Here is a 17,798-nt window from a genome sequence, read left to right on the forward strand (position 1 = left end):
GGTCTGGTGGATGAAATGATCCTGCGAGGCCACTTCTTCCTGGAGAAGCCCCTAGGATTTGGTGCATGAGGGAGCATCCCCTCTGCACCCTGCGAGCTGGCCAAACCCCACACCTCCCTCCCACCTGTGGCCCCTGTGACGCCTCTCAGCGGATGCAGGATTTGGTGGGGTGGGGAGATGCTGGTGAAACTGTTTGCACAAATGGGACATGATGGAAACTTAAAAGTCATTGCCAGGAGGCTGGAGAGCCGGCCCCGCAAAGAGAAATACAGCACAGGTGACCATGTACCACGGGAGGAGCGGTCTGAACTCGTGCCAAAGGTGAGGTCCGAGACCCCAGGGATATTCACCCAAGCCTGGGTGATACCACATTCCCATGTGAGGATGTGGTGGAAGATAACCCCTTTCCTCCTTCCCTCGAGCCAGGCTTTTACCCCGCAACTCCCCTCCCGGAGCGAGGTCTGTGGCAGCGCAAAGAAATGGCACGTGGAGACTTTGCAGCTTGGCCCAAGGCTTTACCGCCACAGGAGGACGAGGGCTTCGCCCCAGCCCAGGAGCTCCGCAAGGATGTCGGGGCTGCGGAAGGAGCCCCCAGGGAGCGCACGGGGTGGAGGGGTGCCTGGGAGGGGAGGCGATGCCCCCGGGGACCAGCAGCCGCGTGGGAGGGACTGACTCACTCCGCAGCACAGCGGCTGTGGGAAACCATCCGCTGGGGAAGAGGAGCCGGGAAGGACGGAGCGAAGCACGTGAGCAGCACGTGGGCCGGATCCTGCACCGGGGGAAGGCAGGGTGCCCATCTCCCCGAAAGCCAGAGCCGTGGGTCTGCCTGCCTGGGGGTCCCTCCATCCCCCCACCCCAACACCCATCCCCAGCAGCACGAAGCCTTTTCCCTCATCACCCTTCCCATCCCCTCGCCGGGCCGGGGAAACGGCACTGCCCTTTGTACGAGGTGCCGATGTCAGGCACGTCCCGTTGCCGTGGCATATGGCACATGAATCATTCACAATGCTGGGGAATTAATTATTCATCCAAACGAAAGACCAAACACTTTACTAATTGTCCTGGAAGGAAAGAGCTGGGAAGGGGGTGGGAAATGGGGGCAGACATCAGGTTAGAGAGCAGCGCCATTCATGAAAGGAAAAGAAGGGAAGAGGGAAAAAAAGTCTTGTTTGGTGTGATCAAAGCTTTGCTCCGCTTTTGGACTCGGGGTTGTCTCTTTACTGGTTTATTGTATAGGACAACACTCTTTGCAATGGTACAGGCTCCAGCAGAATAATTGTGCCAGGGTGCTGCACTTGTGCTCTGATTTAACTCTTCTCCAAGCCTCATATCCACTCCCCCAAGCTTCCTTGCCTGAAGGTGCACTGTAGTCCCTCAGTTAGGAAAACGCAGGTGTCAGCACCGGGGGAAGAGCCTGTTCCCAGCCCGGGTGTGCACGTGCACCTGTGTGTGCTCTTGCACATGCATGGGGTGCCACGCACACTGCTGGGGGCCGGGACCCTAAACCACAAGGGGATGCAGCATATGAATATTCCCATACAGAGCTGCTGCCAGCACCGGTTCAAGGACCGCCCCCCCCACTCCATCTCTGGACCTCTGAGACCAAAAAGACCACCTAAGACATGCAGAACTTGGGTTGCGCGAGGCGCACTAAATACTAGAGGGCAAAGCATCCTCATCTCTGCCATGGCGGAGCTCAGGGGAATTACAAAAACGGCACCGGGCACTTTCCAGGGCAGTCATCCCACAATCCAGGCAGCACCAGCATGAGCAACAACCTACCCTCCTCGTCCCCATGCTCACATTGCAATCCTGCAGCAAAGAGGAAAGCAGCCTGCTGGGAACCACTCTCTCCTGCTTCAGCCCAGTCACGGCCAAAAAATCAGGGCACGGGTGTGCACAGGATTTCACCGGGACGTCATAGGGAGAGGCCAGGCTCACAACTGCCACTTGCCTTTGCAGGGAGAGGACTTTGGTTTTCAGGCCAGCCGTCCTGGCTTGGAGAGCCAGGCTTTACTCCTCCAGCACAGGCTGGTGCCTGTCCGGTCAGCTCCGGGTTTGCTAAGGGTACAGCAGGCACTGCCGGTGATCATTCATTCCTGCCTTTCCTTGGCCACGCTCCACCCCACAAAATCCCTTAATGAAAACCACAGTGCCCAAGGGCTTCACAAAAGGCATCCAGGTGTAGCGGCTGTTATTAAACCCTCTGAAAAACCCTGACGCCAGCTCTTCCTTTTAGTGACCCTGGTGTATTTATCCTGGTTTTACAGTGGCTGCTTCCCTGGCTCCTGAGCAGCACAACTTCACAAGGGCCTTTTGATTTCCATTTTGATTTTTTCCCCACTGTTAGAAGTGTTCCCCCACCCCTTCACCTCTCACGTAATGTGTTATTGTATTACCACTGCAACTGCTATAAAAAAAGCCAAGGGTGCTATGATGCTCAGGCATTGGAGTGTGTGAAGCACACACCCACCTGAATATTTGCAGAGGGAGTTTAACCCTTTTTTTTTCACAAACTCCTTCAAATATGGTGTACGACAAGGCAAGCTGGATTAGGATCCCTGATCTCTATTTGTTGCACTAATGACACCTGGGGAGCAGGGAGCTGGTGCTCCAGTGGCTGATGGCTGAACGTCCTTCAACCTCTCCCTCTCAGGACCACCGATTAAGAGGTCACCATGTTCCTGCTGCCATTTCTGACCATTTCTGAGCAGTTTTCCCCTTTTTTGGTCCAGGACATGCTGCATGGAGCAGGTCACGAGTCCAGCTTGCGTGCCCGGCCAGCTCTGGTTCATGCATTGGCAAGGTGAGCATCCCCAAGCCCCAGGGGAAACACAGACATTCCTCTCCCTGGCTCCACCTCAGAACGAGTGAAGGTATTTTATGCACGTTTTCAGATAAAAATACTTTTAGCTGAGGGAGAACAGGCTGTTTTTTTCAGGCAGCGATGATGATTTGGAAACCACAGGTTATAAACAGAGCGGGTTTACAAATGTGACTATTAGTTCCCCAGTGGAAGCGTTAGCATCAGGGAGTTTTAGGTGGGCGTTGATTTCCACTGAGATGAAAAAATCCAGATTTATTGACACAAGAAGCAAACACCAGTTGAACCCAAGTCAGTGCCATCCATTCCTGCATGGGGTCCCAGGAGTCTGCTCACGGCAGTAGCCCCTCATTAGGCTAATTTACACGAGGGAGAGTGTGCCCAGAATATCCCAGTGCTCATGGAAACCCCAGCGCGGTATCTGGGGCCATGATGCCACCTGCATTAAGCACCTCTCCCATCAGATATGTGGCAAAAAATAAGTCCAGAAAGGAAGAGTAATACCCTGTGTCACCCTTGGAGGGACAAGGGCCAGCGAGCACAATGCTGGGTCTCTCTGGGTCCATCAGGGATGGATCCTGGGGTGGGTCCTGCTCCTGTGGATATCCTCTCTGGTCCATCATCATGGGATGCATCAGCATCCCAAACCAGTCAGCACATGCCAAGGCGAGCGCTACCCTATACCTCTGATGCTCACAACATCCCCTCCACCACAGCCACTGCCTCTTGCTAAGTCACAACAAGATCCCAACGGCCATTAATTCTCCCAAGCTCAATAGTCTCTGTCCAGACACTCACATCAAGTGATCAAGCATAAAGTTTTAGTCCGCAAAGATGATCCTGAACCCGCCGGTCGCCCGCACGCGTCCCCCGTGCAGACTTCACCACCCGCCTTACGCAACCAACACAGTGTGAACCGCCAAGTGCAAACCCTCTCCCACAAGCTGTTTGCAAGTCATTTGCCAGCCGAGGATTATTTGCTGAAGAAATTTGCCAATAATTCAGCAGATCAAACAGGCATGAGTTTCTTGCAAGGGAGGCGCAACCGCGGTGCTGAAGAACAACAGCTTTGTCAGCACCGCAGGGCAAAAGCAAGAGCTGAACGGCACAGAGGAGCCCACGACCTGGTCCAGCTGATCCCCCAGTGACCTGATCCTCCCCAAAACTGGTCCTGGATGAAAATCTGTGGGTTGCCTACTCCACCCATCATACAACAGAATCCACCCTGGAAGTCCGGTAAGCCCATGCCAGCAGGCACCGGCACTGCTGGGGCAAAGCTGGCGGCTAACCGGGCATTTCTTGGAGAGGGTTTCATCTTGCCAGAGCAAACATCAGGATGCAAGGGAGGTGATGGTGGTGAAGCAGACCCCGGAGGGCTGCGCCCCATAACCGGCGGTGTCAGGGGGACCGGGGCACCTCCCGGCAGGGCAGCCAGCGCAGCATTAACAGTCCTTCACGGACAATTGATTCCCTGGCACAGGGCCCGGCACGGCGAGGCACCACCGAAAGGAGCTGGCGAGGCTTTCGTGAGTGAGTAATTGCCGAGCGCTGACTCAGCACCGGCTCGGTTACAGTCAGCTCGCCCGGAGCCGCAGGGAGGGCAGGGAGAGGTCCGCGGCGAACCCCCCCTCCCAGCCCAGTGCTTCCCCTTGGCCCGGGCCCCAAAGGATGCCCGGGCCAGGAGGCGGCCGATGGGCATTTCCCAGCCACCTGGCTGCTTTCTGCACACTCAGCCCAGCACTGCAGCTGCACGGTGAAGCCGAGACGTCCCCTCTTGTTGCTACCAGGGGTGACACGTGTCCCACGCTGTCCCCAGAGATGTGACCAGGGGAGTGACCACCTTTGCCCAGCCCAGGAGCTGTGTCCAGCCACTCTCCCCACAGCAGCAAGCCTGCCTGGCCACAGAGCCCTCCCCTGAGAGTCACTTTGCAGATGCAGAAGAGCCAGCAGCATCCTGTGCGATGGCCGCACTGCCCGCAGGCAGCCTGTTTGCTGCCCACCGAGAAGCATCACCCCACCACCAGCACACCGACACCCTGCCTTCACAGGCAGACAAGGTCCTATTCACCAGCGCAGCCATTCAGGTCCACCTTGGACCAAAGGAGTCAAAACATTCCTGGTCATGTTCTCCTCAAGCTTTCTCTCAAGCACGGTCCCAACCTGCACCTCTCCCCCATGGACAAGCAGCACCCATCACCACATCCCTGGCAGCACCGGACTCAGGACCCTTCCTCCTCTGAACACCCGAACGGGTGTCATGTCCCACGTGGTGCCACCACCCTGCAAGCCAAGAGACAGGACTGTGCAGCAAGCAACTCGGGAGAAACCCCAGGTATCTCGCTCCCGTGCCTCAGTTTCCCAGCCAGCCCTGCAGCTGCTCTGCACCCAGCAGAGCTCATGAAGTGCTCAGAGATCCACAGGCACCATCTGTTTGTACGCATCAAACCAGCTCCTCTGAATGTGGCGTTGCCATCGGCACGCAAGTCCAGACATCCCTTCCCCAGGGCCCCCCAGTCGCTGCAGGCACCCACCTGTCCCCCAGACAGTGAGGGGCCCAGGGGGGTCACCCTGGGGACTTCTGCCCAAGCTGATTGGCAGTGTTGGCTAAGACAAGCCCAAATGCTCCTGCTCATTTCTATGTCACCAGCACAGCCCATCGCACTGCAAGCAGGACTCAAATCTGGGCCACGTCCCTGGCAGGTGACACCACCAGTGACACAACCAGCACCCGTGAAGCTCTCTGTGCTACCACCCCCAGTATTACTGCTGCACACTGGGATGATAAGTGAGCATCACCTGGGAACGCAGCTCCACCCAGACCTCATTCCCAAACCCCCAGCACCAGGCCAAGGCTGGAAAGTGCTTGGGAAGGCAAGAGGAGAAGAGGTTTTCTCCCTCCCCATAAGGGTTTGACCAAAACCCCTCCCAGACAATGTCCAGTTGCTTATCGGGCCACGCTCCTACCTCATCCTCACCTCACCCCATGCCCAGATGGGTGACAGATGCCAGGCCACCAGCTGAGGAAAGCTAGACATGATGGCCTCAGAGTCAGCCCTCCTCGCCCAATGGGGAACCTTGTCCCACCGTTAGCTGCCCACAGCAAAGCCAACACAGGAGCCTCCAGCACAGGGAACCATCCTCCCCTCTCGTTGGGATGAAGAAAAACCACCGACAACAGCAAACCAGGGCCTTGCCCCATATCCTAGAGCCGGGACAAGGCCCCGTGCCCAGCTGTCCAACCCCACCAATGGCCCCAACTCACCCGCTGAGGACCACGATGAAGTCCATGACGTTCCAGCCATTGCGCAGATATGAGCCCTTGTGGAAAACAAACCCCAGAGCCACAATCTTAATCCCAGCCTCGAAGCAGAAAATCCCGATGAAGTAGGGCTCCGTCTTCTCCTGCCAGAGGGGAACCAGTGACACAGTGAGAGGGGGAGACTGGGCAAACAGCACCAGCCATTTCACACTGACCCAACTCATGTCCCATCCCACCTTTCCCAGCCCCATCCTCTCGTTTGGGAGCTTTCCCAGCCCTTCCTCAGCCAGCATCGACCTTAGAAATAAAAAGAGGGTGGCTATGACCCACTCAAGTTGCCCAGTGCCCCTTCCCTACCCCACTTTTTAAGGGGCTTAAACCTTCCTGAACCCTTTCCATGGAGGAGGAGTATGTGACAACAGCCCCAGGAAGGCTGGAGGAGCTGATCCCAGAGGAAACCTCCTGCCCTACCACCCTAAAATCAGAAGAAATTGGCTGGTAGGACGGGGTTGTTCCCCTTGGCTGATGCCCCTGCTCACCCGCCAGACCCCCCCGATGCATGGCGGAGAGGGATGGATGCAGGGTACTTACTAATCTCCGGGACATGGGCGTCTTGTCATCCTCAGGGAGGTGCTGCTCGAGGGCCAGCACAATGCAGTTAGCAATGATGGTCGCCAGGATCATGTACTCAAAGGGAGTGGAGGGGAGTTAAGGAGCAGAGAAGAGGTGGATGATGTCCCCAACCCACCAGCCCACCCCTGCCCACCCTTTGTTTCACCTGCTGTTTAGCCGCCACCACCACTTTCCCCACAGGCACATGCACACACAGAGCCCAGCTTTCACGTCCCGCTGCTCCCAGGCAGGAGGGGGAAAGCCCATCTTAGTGCTGTCTGGAAATGAGAGGGGCGACAAGAGAACTGAGAGTCCCCAAGACCTTCCTCACTGGAGACTTACTGACCCTCATCACCTCCTTCCCGATTTCCCAGGACATTAACCAACAGCCTTTGCTGGGCTGTGAACTCTCTTGGGAGAGACATGCTGCTTGTGGTGAGAGCCCAGAAGACGGACACAAGTATGAAGGTAGACAACCAGGCTCTGACGACACTGGGCTTCATCTGGAAGAGGGTCTGGCGTGGTCCCTGGCAGTGTCAGGGAGGCTCTGCCTGGCATGGCATGCTGGTGGCTGGAGCTGGCACATCCCTGCATGCCATGGCCCTGCTGCTTGCCTTCTCTCTTCCATCACGAAGCAGCAGGAGACGGGGTTGGGGGGGGGGGGGGGGGGGTCACAGGCTATCTATCAGCAGCCCTGGTCCCAAAGCATCCCTGTGGGAGGCACCATCTGCATGGCCCGAGGAGGATGAGGCATCCCTAGCAGGTCCTGGGGATCTGACCTACATCGGCCCACCCTGTGCCCCGCATCAGCAAGGCAGATGTGCCCTGGGAACCGAGGGTCCCTCGCCAAGCACCTGGCGAGTGGCAGGGTGAGCCCAGGCAGCGCTGGGAGCTGCAGAGCACCAGGGTGAGCATTTGCAACTCGACACGGATGGCTCCTGGGTCTGAGCTTCAGTTCAGGCAGGATGGAAACTCCCTATGGAGACATCCCAACTCAGCCATGCTTCAGCGAGACCCCAAGGGGCAGCAGCACCTTATCAGTCGGATCTGGTTGGACCCTTACAAGCATTCTAAATCCTACAGCCACATCTAGGGCTTACACACCCTTCTCCAGGAGCAGCCCCATGCCAGAACAAGTGGCAGCAGATGCTGGCATCTGAGGACCTAAGTGAGCAGGGAGGGGAGGTGGAGGAAAGGGCAGGCTGACACCCAGGAAAGCACCCCAAACTCAGCTCCCTCCTGCCTTTTGATTCACAGGAGCTGCTGGGAGAGAGGTGGGGATGTGGAGCTCCCTCCTCCTGCCTGGCCCACCGCCAAGCCCTGAAAACAAAGCACTTCCAAGTGACAGGATGGCCACATCTTTCAGACTTCCCATCCATCTTTACCACATCTTTGCAATAAAAGCCCTGTTGTCCTCAATAACAAAATGAGGTGAGATTCATCAGCAGGCAGCACACTCCTCCACTCCCTCCACGCCAAAAACCCACAGCTATATTACTGTCGCCACTGGCATCAGTGGCCACCCTGGGAGGGGACTGCCACCTTCCCAAGGCTCGTGTCTGTGGAAAGGGGATGTGATCCTACCTGGAATGGATTTGCCCATAAAGAAATCAGCCACGCTCCTGCCATCCCAAGCCAGCATGGGGATCAGCGGCCCCAGCTGAGCCCTTCCCCACCACACCAGGCTTCTCCAGACCCGGCAGCTTCAGGTTCACACCACTCAGGCCAGGAGGTGCCAAACACCCGTGCCATCACCCCCAGGAAAAGGGATGATATTCTCTTTTGCAACCTTGCCTTTTGGCCACCGAAGCCGCCGACTACAGCGAGATGTTTTAAACCAGTGGCCCTGAGCCCATAGGCAAGAGAAGACATCCCAGTGCTGGCCACGAGCATGAGAAACTGGAAACCATGAAGTGACCTCGGCGGCAGCAACCCCGGCAGCAGCGACCCCGTGCTCGCTGCGGCACGCAGGCAAGGTGGGAGCGGGGCTGGGCATCGGAGCCTGTCCCCGGAGAGCTGGCCAGGAGGGGCAGCCAAGGAGAGCCTGCGGGAGCTGGGATGTATTTAGCCCGGTAAGGAGAAGAGCCAGGAGAGATTTCAGCCAAGACATTTAAAAGGCCACTCAGTGAAATTAATGGTTGCTAAGTTAAAGGCAAACCAAAAGACAGACCGCTGCAGAGCTGTCTGCTGCGGGCTTGGACCTCAGTGCCAGCCGGGCACGATTCGTGAGCAGCTCCCTGTGCTCACGGGGAGGCCAGACCCCAAAAGTTTTCCTCTGAGGCTGAATATCCTGAGGCTGAAATCCTCTGAGGATTTCATTGCATGGCTCCCGCGAAAGCCACATACTTTCCATCTTTCCCACCTCTGGCCGCACACTTCAGCTGATACGCAGACCACGGTGCTTGGCCCCAAGCCACCACCCTATTTGGGGTCTTTTTGTTTCATTTTCCTGAAAGTCTGCAAGCAATTAGCACAGGCTTAAAAGAAAACAGCGTGTTAGTAGGGCGGCGCAGCCAGCTCCCCAGGCACTAGGCACATTTGCCTAGATGAGAAGTGTGGGAACGGCACAGCAAGTCCGTCTGTCTGCCTCAGCACGGCTAACCCCGCTGAGCATCCTGCGCTCCTCCCCACCATGCCGGGCATTTAGCACTGCCTCCTCCTTCCTGCAGCCGCTAGTCCCACGGGGGAAACACCCAGGTGGGAAAATCCCAAATTTTCCAAAGCCAGCGGCATGGGAGCCCTGCCCAGCAGTGGCTGGGGGGCTCGGGACCACCTCTAACGGCTCAGTTTGCCCCTATATTTCCTTGCTGGTTCCAACACGTGGCTTAACAGCGCAAGGACAATGCACATCTGTCACAGCCCCAGCACGGGATCGCATCCCCACTCCACCTCCAGCGAGTGCGTGGCATGTGGGTCAGCAGATATCGAGTCTAAGGGAAACAGGGCAATTGCTGCCCCAAGCACTGACCTAAGCACGAGGTTGCTGCCAAAAGTGACTCTCCAAACCCTGCTGGTCCAGTTCTCTGAGGACCCAAGCCTGGATTTTTGCATCTGGAGCTGGGTGAGAGCTGCAAGGCACCAAACCCATGGAAACAAGCCCCACAGCTCTAGCTGTGCCAGGTTTTGAGAGACCAAGGGTAAGAAAACCCTCCCCAAGGGACAGAAGAAACATCTGGCTGAACTGGGAGAAATTTTATCTACACACTTCACTTCTGCCAAGCAAGCATCCTCCCAGCTCAGGGCTGGAACCCACCGGACAAAGGTCTATCACTCCTTTGTTTCCTCTCTCATTAGATGTCTAATTACACAACCTTCCAGTCACCCAAAATGCAGAGTAGCACTCGCCTCCCTCCAAGCCCAGTAATGAAAGTCCGTCTCCCTCCAGTCTTCTCCTCCTCCTTCGTCTGGCTTCTCCTGGACGATCATTAGGGAGCCGATAAAAATAGGTTTTCTTATTGATTTATCTCCTTTACCCAACGCTCTCTCCCCTGCACCGTTGACTTGTTTCCTTAGCAACTCGGCCGATCCCAGTGCACGCCACACCTGCAGCTCCACACTTCCCAGTGCGTTTGAGGTGGGGAAGGTGCCCTCGGGCCATGTGGACCCCCCACCCCAAATGCCTGCCTCAGCCCACCTGGAGCAGGCACTGCGGGCTAAGCCGATGCCTGGAGCTGGAGCTCCTTGGTGGGTCTGGCAGGAGCTGGCAGGGAGCACCAGGGAGATGTCCAACCACCAGTGGACCCTTGCCTCCAGCTGTGACCCCCCTCTTCACATTCCTCCCCAACCCAGAACCAAAACCAGCCCACCCAGAACATCTATATTGCTAACACAGGGAGTGTGCCCACCTCCAAGCCCTGAAGATGGATTTATGGTGCTGATGGCACATTGATGCAACCTCCCGAAGCAGCTGGGTGTGAGATAAATCCCTCCGCGGATACGGGCAAGGGCCAGGACCTGCGGAGATCTCCCCTCTATCTCTTCACTTCAGTGACCGTGCCTTCTCCCCGCTCCTGGGCAGGCAGGTGGGGAAGGAGCAGAAGAGCCAGAGGAGTGAGGCAACATGGGTATCTCTGAAAGGGCTCTTGGGGAAGCCTACTTCAGAGAGCCAGTGAGAAGGGCAGGAACGATTTAACCCCTCACCCTGCCTGCATCACCCAGCCCAGCTCCAACATCTCCTAAAACTTAAGTCTCCATTTTCACCGCTCCCCAGGCTTCCCCCAGGACCTGCTGCATTGAGGGGCTTTCCCTGCTCCCCAGGCATCAATGAGAGCGAGCTTCAGTTCCTACATCTGTGGACTTATTTCATCTTGCTGGTCCCAACTCCCCCAGTACTGCCTGCCACCCCCAGACATGGTACGACAGGAAGAAAGACCTACCTCTTCAATATCCCCAGCCCTAGGATGCCCCAACACCCTCCTCTCAGCTCCATACCCCAGCAGAAAAGCGAGCACCTCCTCTCCAAGGCTCTTTTCCAAGAGAGACACAAAATGCCAAGTGGAACAAAGACCATGAGCGGTCCTAATTCAACTCTGGCGTTCCCCAGCCCTACAGCACCTCCCTGGCTTGTCCCCGAGGACACAGGAGATCTTCCCCCAGCAGATAAGGCTATCCAGTGCCCTTAAGCAGCCACAGAGCCATGACCCCTCAGGGCTGATCCCCATCCCTGTGTCCCACCACCCAGCGCTCCCAGCCCATCCATGCTTTGCTGGGGTTGACAGAAAGTGATGTCTGGAGAGACAAGGTGCCGACAGACCCCAAATCCTCCCACCACAAGTTGAACGTGAGCCAGCTCCTGCATGCCCATTACGCACAGCAAAACAGGCTCAGGAGAGCAAGCGTGGGCTTGGAGTTGTGCTTGTGTCCCTGCACAGCTCGCAGGGAGCACCAGGCAAGATGCTCAGCCTGCCTAAATCTCACTGTACAGATATGCCTCAACTGGGGAGACTCCGCTCACTATCTGCAGCCACAGATGTTGCTGCTTATGACTCCAAAACGTGGTGGTCTGGTCTCCACCAGGGGCTAAACCGAAGGCAGTGCCAGCCAGGAACCGGTCGGGGCAGAGCTGCCCGCACTGCTGCTGCTCCCGTAGGGATGCGGGGTGCCTGCCTGCCACGTGCAAACAGCTCCGTGGAGAAGCGTCTCCTTCTCCCCCACCTCACCCTGCACTTAAAAACTAGAAATCGAATCTCTCTCCTCTCCTCCTCCTTTTTTTTTTTTTTTTAAACAAAAAAGAACCACATCATGTGATTTTCCTGCCTTAACATCAGTTTTTTAACTTTGGTTGCCACAGCAACAGGATGCAACTTGGCGTCACCATGACAACAGCTGCCTCTGTTTAAATTCACCATCTGACAGGCAGCCTCGCTCTCCCTGGCTGTCAAAAAGATGGACCTGCCATTACACCTACTCGCCCCTCCCCAAGAAAAAAAAACATTTAAAAAACTGATGAATGAAGGGCACAGAAAACAGCCTTGAAGGAAAAAAGAGATGTTCTTGGGTAGCACAAGGAGGGAGCTGCCCAAGGATGGCACGACATGGCACAGCTCTTCCCGCAGGGAGGCGAGACCTGCCGAAATCTTGGCCGGGCAAAAGCGAAGGTACAGAAGATGCTTGTCCAGGTGGGTCATAACACTGCCAGGGTCTCCGAGGGGCAGCACCCATGCAGCATCAGAGATGCCTGGATCAAAGTGGAAGTCATCACGAGCAAAACGGTTCAGGCATACACGGGTGTGCATCCCACGGAGCAAAATCGCCATGCATGTTGAACCGGTGATGTGCACTAGGGCTTTACAGATACCCCAGCTGCTCTTGGCCAGCCCAGTGACAGATTTGGTCCTCAAAGGGGCTGAGATAGGAGAAAGCCCTCTCTGTAGGGAACAGCAAGGTCCCCAGGAGACTGATGGACATCCCTCTCCCCTGCCAAACCAGGAGGACAGGTACAGTGGCCAGTGTGCTCCTGCAGCTGGAGACTGTCCTTGGGGACAGAGCCAGAGCCACACAATGTCATCTGGCCTTTCTGGGGCACGAGAGGGATCTTATCCAGGTCAAATGTGATTAAGCAGATGAAGAACGGAGCAGATATAGATGAGCCACCGCCCATCTCATGTGCTAACTGAATTGCAGCTTTCCAGGCAGCCAAACAAATGAAATCAGGGCTAAAGGCCTGGCCATCAGCAAGAGAAGAGCAGGCAGGACGAGGCTGTGTTTCTGAAGAAGAAGAGGAGTAGATGTTCCTACAGCCAAAACAGCAGCTGCCTCACGTTTTGGGCAGGACCAGTAATAAGAGCGGCTCCAGCAGAGGCAATGCACTGGGCTTTCCAGCAAGGAACTCGGCAAAGACTCGTCTCCCCATGGAGCTGTATCCCAATCCCAGTTTCTCATATTTCTCCTTCTTCCCCTCCATGCATCATCCCTATTTACACTGGGAAGCCAAACTGCAGAGGCTGCTGGTTATAATTATACAGTTACCCAGCAGATATACAGGCCTGAATCACCAGTTATTTTTAGCCCTATTACCTAGTCAACTGGAGCTGGATGAAGAAGAGCCTCCTCTCCTCCCCACACTCCACCCCAGCCCCCTTGGCTTTCCTCAGTGCCCGCAGTGCCGGGACCAGCCCATCTCCCGCCCGAGGCCAGCAGCTCTCATTGATTGTGGCCAAGATCCAACGTTCACCTCCCCAAACCACCCTCGCCTTCACCCAGGAGCGATGCCATGGGCTCCGGGCCAGGCAGCTGAGATGCTCACACGTTTTCCCTGGCCGTACTGAAAGGCACCGGCTGCGTGTGCCAGGCTACAACTACAAGGATGGGAACAACTTGCCTGGCCAACCTCACCAAAGTCATCACCAAAAAGCCTTGTCCATCCCCAAGCCCTCGAGAGCTCAAGCAGTGCGGAGGAGCTCTGGGGTGGATGAGTTTCTTAGAAAGAGATGGCAGCCAGGCAGGGGACAGCCAGGGATGCTCAGCTCCCGCGCCTGGAGCACACCCATTCCCAGCACTCACATGGGGATATGTCACTTACTTCTGAGAAAAAAAAAAAAATATAAAATGAGCCCATCTCCCTCATGCATTGCAAATTCTAGGAAAGAATAATGCTGGGGAGTTTTTACCGTGCGGTGGTGAAGCTCTAGTCTCTAGGAGACAGCGGCTGCCTGGAGATGAGACATCACGCCGGCACGGGACCCCAGCCCACGCAGGGAGTGCCAGGCTAGCGGCAGCACCCCAGCTCCTTCTTGCTTTAAATGAAAGCCGAAGGGGCGAGGGCCCTCCCACACCATGCTGAAAAAGCACATGAATAATTTGGCATATTCTGGAAAAGCAGGCAGGCTGGCCTGGCCGCTGCCCTGCAGGGCTCCAAGCTGAGCTGCCGTGTCCCCATCCTCGCTACCGCACCAATGCTCCTGCAGCCACCCACCCAGCGGGCGCTGCCGGCAGAGGGAGATTTAGGGATACCACAGGGAAACAAGCCCCCCCCCGAGCTGCCCCTTCACCCCTAGGTCACCCCCCCAAGTCTGGGGGCTTTGTGGCTCCTCAGCTAGGACCAGCTCCTGCCTGGCAGAGGCTCGACCTGACGTGCTGGAGCTGCAAAGGAACTATTCTCCCGGTGACGCTCAGCAGGGTGCGTGACCTGTCCTGCGTCCTGCATCCCTGCATCTCGCCAGAGGGTTTCCCCAAGGTACCTGTTGCACCCAGACCAAGGCGTTGCTGCTTGGCACCGGGGCAAGCTCTCCCGCGCCTGCCGGAGGAGCCGGCAAGTTAACCAACAAGTTGCAGGGACAGAAAGCAGCAGTGGCAAGAGCTGCATGTAATCACCACTGCAGAAAACGGCACGGGGAGGGTCCTAAAGCCAAAGCGTGGCCACGCTGAAGTTTTCAGGCTTGGCTCCTCCATGAGGGCAAAGCCCAGGAGGGGTCTTGGAGACAGCAGGGTGCTGAGCCCAGGTTGATGGGGAGCTGCATGCTGCGGTGCTGGGCACCAGCCAGAGCACCCAGGGGCACCCGCAGGGAGGGTGGGAAGGGAGAGAAGCTTGCAGGAGTGTATGAAAGGATGGAGAAGCAGGGGAAGGAGCAGGGGGATCTGCACCCTCCACCCAGCCCTAAGAAAGGGATCCCTGGGATAAACCATGGTCCGCTACGCCAGCCTGTAGGCACAGCCAGAGGTTTTCAGCATCTTTCCTTCTGCCGCAGGGAGGGGGCAGCCAGACTCCAGAGCCACTGGGGGGGGGCCAGGGGCTGCCAGGGTAAGGATGGCTGTGCCCCTGCCAGGTGTGATCAGCAGCAAAGAGGGCACAGGCAGGCAGGTGCAGGAGGGGACAAAGCCACCACCCAACAGGGACTGAAGATTTGTGGGCTCCTGGAGGTCCGTCCCCAATGGGATAGGTGGCTCCAGGTGGGGTGGGATGGCAAAACTCCAGCAAGACATCGGGGCACAGAGGAAAGGCCATGACCCCCCCCAGCCACATGCACACAGAATGTCCTAAAGCAGGCAGGGTTATACCAGGATCAGAGCCCCCCTCCTTGCCAGCATAGGGGGCTTCCAAATCCAAGCCCAAGGAGGGGCCGGGGTGGCTCCCGATGGGGAGAGGGGCTTAGCTCCCTGCCAGGCACAGAGCAGAGTACAGGAAGGGAAGCAGCAACAGGGCGAGGAGAGCATCCCCGGGGGACGGGGCACCCCTCTCCGCACGCCAAAGGAGAGCAGAAGGCAGGCGCTTACCTGCCGGCTAGTGCCACACGCACGTGTCCTGGGAGGCTACCGAGGCAAATCCGGGGAGCAAGGGGGAGGCTCGCAAGGGGTGCAGAAAGGATATGGCCAGTCGATGAGCTTCTTGGCGTATTTCCTGACTATGTTCTCTTCCCCAAAGAGGAAGAGCGATCTGTTGACGGTGAAGCAGTTCTGCCGGACAGGGATGGGGTTGTACAAAGCCATAGTCCGGGCTCTCTGCGCTTTGGTTTGCTTGAAGGTTCCCGGGGTCCCTCCCGCAGGAGCAGGAGGTCCTTGCCGGCTCCGGTTCTGGTCAGAACCCCCATCTCCAGAGCCCAGCCTGCCGGCCACTGCCTCCCCAAAGCGAGCCATCCTGGAAGAAAACACACAGGTGAGCCGAAGCAGCACCACCAAGGCGGGGAGGGGGGGTAGGAGAAGAGGGAGGGGGGTTGCAGGGTGCAGTCCCAACCACAGCCCCCTCCTCCTCTCCGGGTGATGCTCAGCTCCGTCTTTCCTCCATCCCTCCGGGGGAGCAGGGACCCGCGTGGAGAAGGAGAGGTGGCAACGCGCGGCACCGGCTCAGCGCCTCTGGCACGGCAGGGTGGGCAGCTGGCTGCTGCCGGCACCCCCCCCCCCCCAAAAAAAAAACCGGCCACACAGGCAGCGGGGAGGGCAGGGAGCCGTCCTTCGTGCTCGGCGGAGGCCGCAGCAGCTCGATCCCTAAGCACCTTTCCGCCACGAAGCAAGGGGTTAAACCCAGCCACATCCTTCCCACCGCTCTGCCTGCAAGCCCAAACAAGCCCCTTTTAACCCCCCCTCCAAACAAGGCGAGCCCGGGGACTGCCTGCCGGCAGAGATCAGGCAGGGAAAAGGCTGGGATCCAAATCCTTCCATCCACCCCGCCGCAAAGGAAGACGCAATTTGGTACAGCACCCAGCGCAGCGGAGGGGAAGCCGGGGGAACAGGTTGCAGCGTGGTCCAGCCTAGTTAAAGCCAAGTGTCCGACTCCCTCCTCCCGACTCCATCTTCAGCAGCCTGCGGGAGTCCGGCCACCCATCCGCTGGCTCCCCGGGGCAGCGGGCAGAGGCCCCCCCCCCCCCCCAAAAGCAGGCACCTGCGGCGGCAGGGATGCTCAGCCCTTCGCTGCCAGGGCAGGAGCGCGCAAGGCAGCGCCGGCTTCCCGCAGGAGCCGGGGCCACAAAATTAAAGGCTGCCGCGCCTCTGCAGCTCGGGGACAGCTTGCTTTAATGAAGTCAGCGGCAACACACACGCACACAAGCGCGCACACACGCCCGCCCGCCCGGCTCGCTCCCTCGCTCCATCCAGTGCATTCTTTTGGCAAGCACGGGAGCTGCCGCAAAGGAAAATCAGAGGCGAGGGGAGGGTCTGAAGGGAACAAAGACAACGGGGGAGCCCCCACCCTGAAAGAAGCTTCCCCCCCCCCCCGCTCCGGCTGCAGAGGGCTTTCCAGCACATGGGTGCTCCTAGGTGAGTGGCTAAATTGGGGGGGGGGGGGCGCAAAGGGGGGCTCTGCCGACCCCCTGCCTGCAGGGGAGGTGAGAGGCTCACCCCACCTCAGCCCGCACCGAGCATCTCTCCAGCCACATGCACCGTCCCCCCATCCCTGCGAAACTTCGAGGCTCCCGGCTCCCCGCCGGAGCCGCCCCGATGCCAGCGGCTGCCGGGGAGAGCCCTCCTGCTCACTCGCATACAGATCAGCTTCCTTAGCATCCCCCCCGCCTCGGTATTTTTCTTTTTGACACTTGATGTTGGCCAGAAGAAGCAGCAGCTCATCGGAGAGGTGTAAACAACGCGGGCTGGATGTGTCCCTGCAGCAGCTGCCACGGGGAGGGGGCTGGCCCCGGGGCCGCTCCGGGCTCCGACCCCGCTCCCCCCCAGCCATCCCACTGCCCTCCGCGGGCAGGGCGCTGGGGACGTTGCTGGTGCTGTACCCTCACCTCTGCAGCCGTGCGGGTGCCAATGTCACCCAGGATGCTCAGGGTCCCCTGGGCTGTGCCCTGGTGCAGGGGCTGCCTGCACACCCACCTTTGGGGAACCCACCTTACCCTCCTGACACACAGAGGGGACTCATGGCTCCCCAGGGATATCCCCAGTGTCCTCCCTACCCAACAGGCAGGGCACCAGCCTCACTGCTCAGCACACCCGCACACCCTGCAAGCTGTTCACACGCAGGATCCCCCACCCCTCCCATTCAACCCCACGTCTGAAGGGCTCCCCGGGGCCTTCGGCACTCATTACCTGCCCTTCCTGCAGGAAGAGCACCCACAGCTCCAGCCGGCATCACAAGACACCCCACGTCCCCATGATCCTCTTCCCCCGTCCACCCCACCACCAGCAGCCTGCTCTGCAAACACAGCGGCTGCTGGCCCTGTCCCCCACATC

At 58.1% G+C, this 17,798-nt stretch overlaps 1 protein-coding gene across 1 annotated transcript in view; it reads right to left on the reverse strand.

The window, feature by feature from the left end:
* CACNA1E (calcium voltage-gated channel subunit alpha1 E) overlaps positions 1-17,798 on the reverse strand; it is a 173,040-nt gene that overhangs the window by 80,736 nt on the left and 74,506 nt on the right. Inside the window, exons 4-6 of the mRNA XM_041127951.1 lie at positions 15,502-15,768; positions 6,675-6,780; positions 6,087-6,226 (exon numbers count right to left, since the gene is read on the reverse strand). Coding sequence (XP_040983885.1) covers positions 6,087-6,226; positions 6,675-6,780; positions 15,502-15,768 — 513 coding nt within the window. The remainder of the gene's footprint in view (positions 1-6,086; positions 6,227-6,674; positions 6,781-15,501; positions 15,769-17,798) is intronic.

Source organism: Aquila chrysaetos, chromosome 12, assembly GCF_900496995.4.
Source record: "Aquila chrysaetos chrysaetos chromosome 12, bAquChr1.4, whole genome shotgun sequence".
NCBI lineage: Eukaryota > Metazoa > Chordata > Aves > Accipitriformes > Accipitridae > Aquila > Aquila chrysaetos.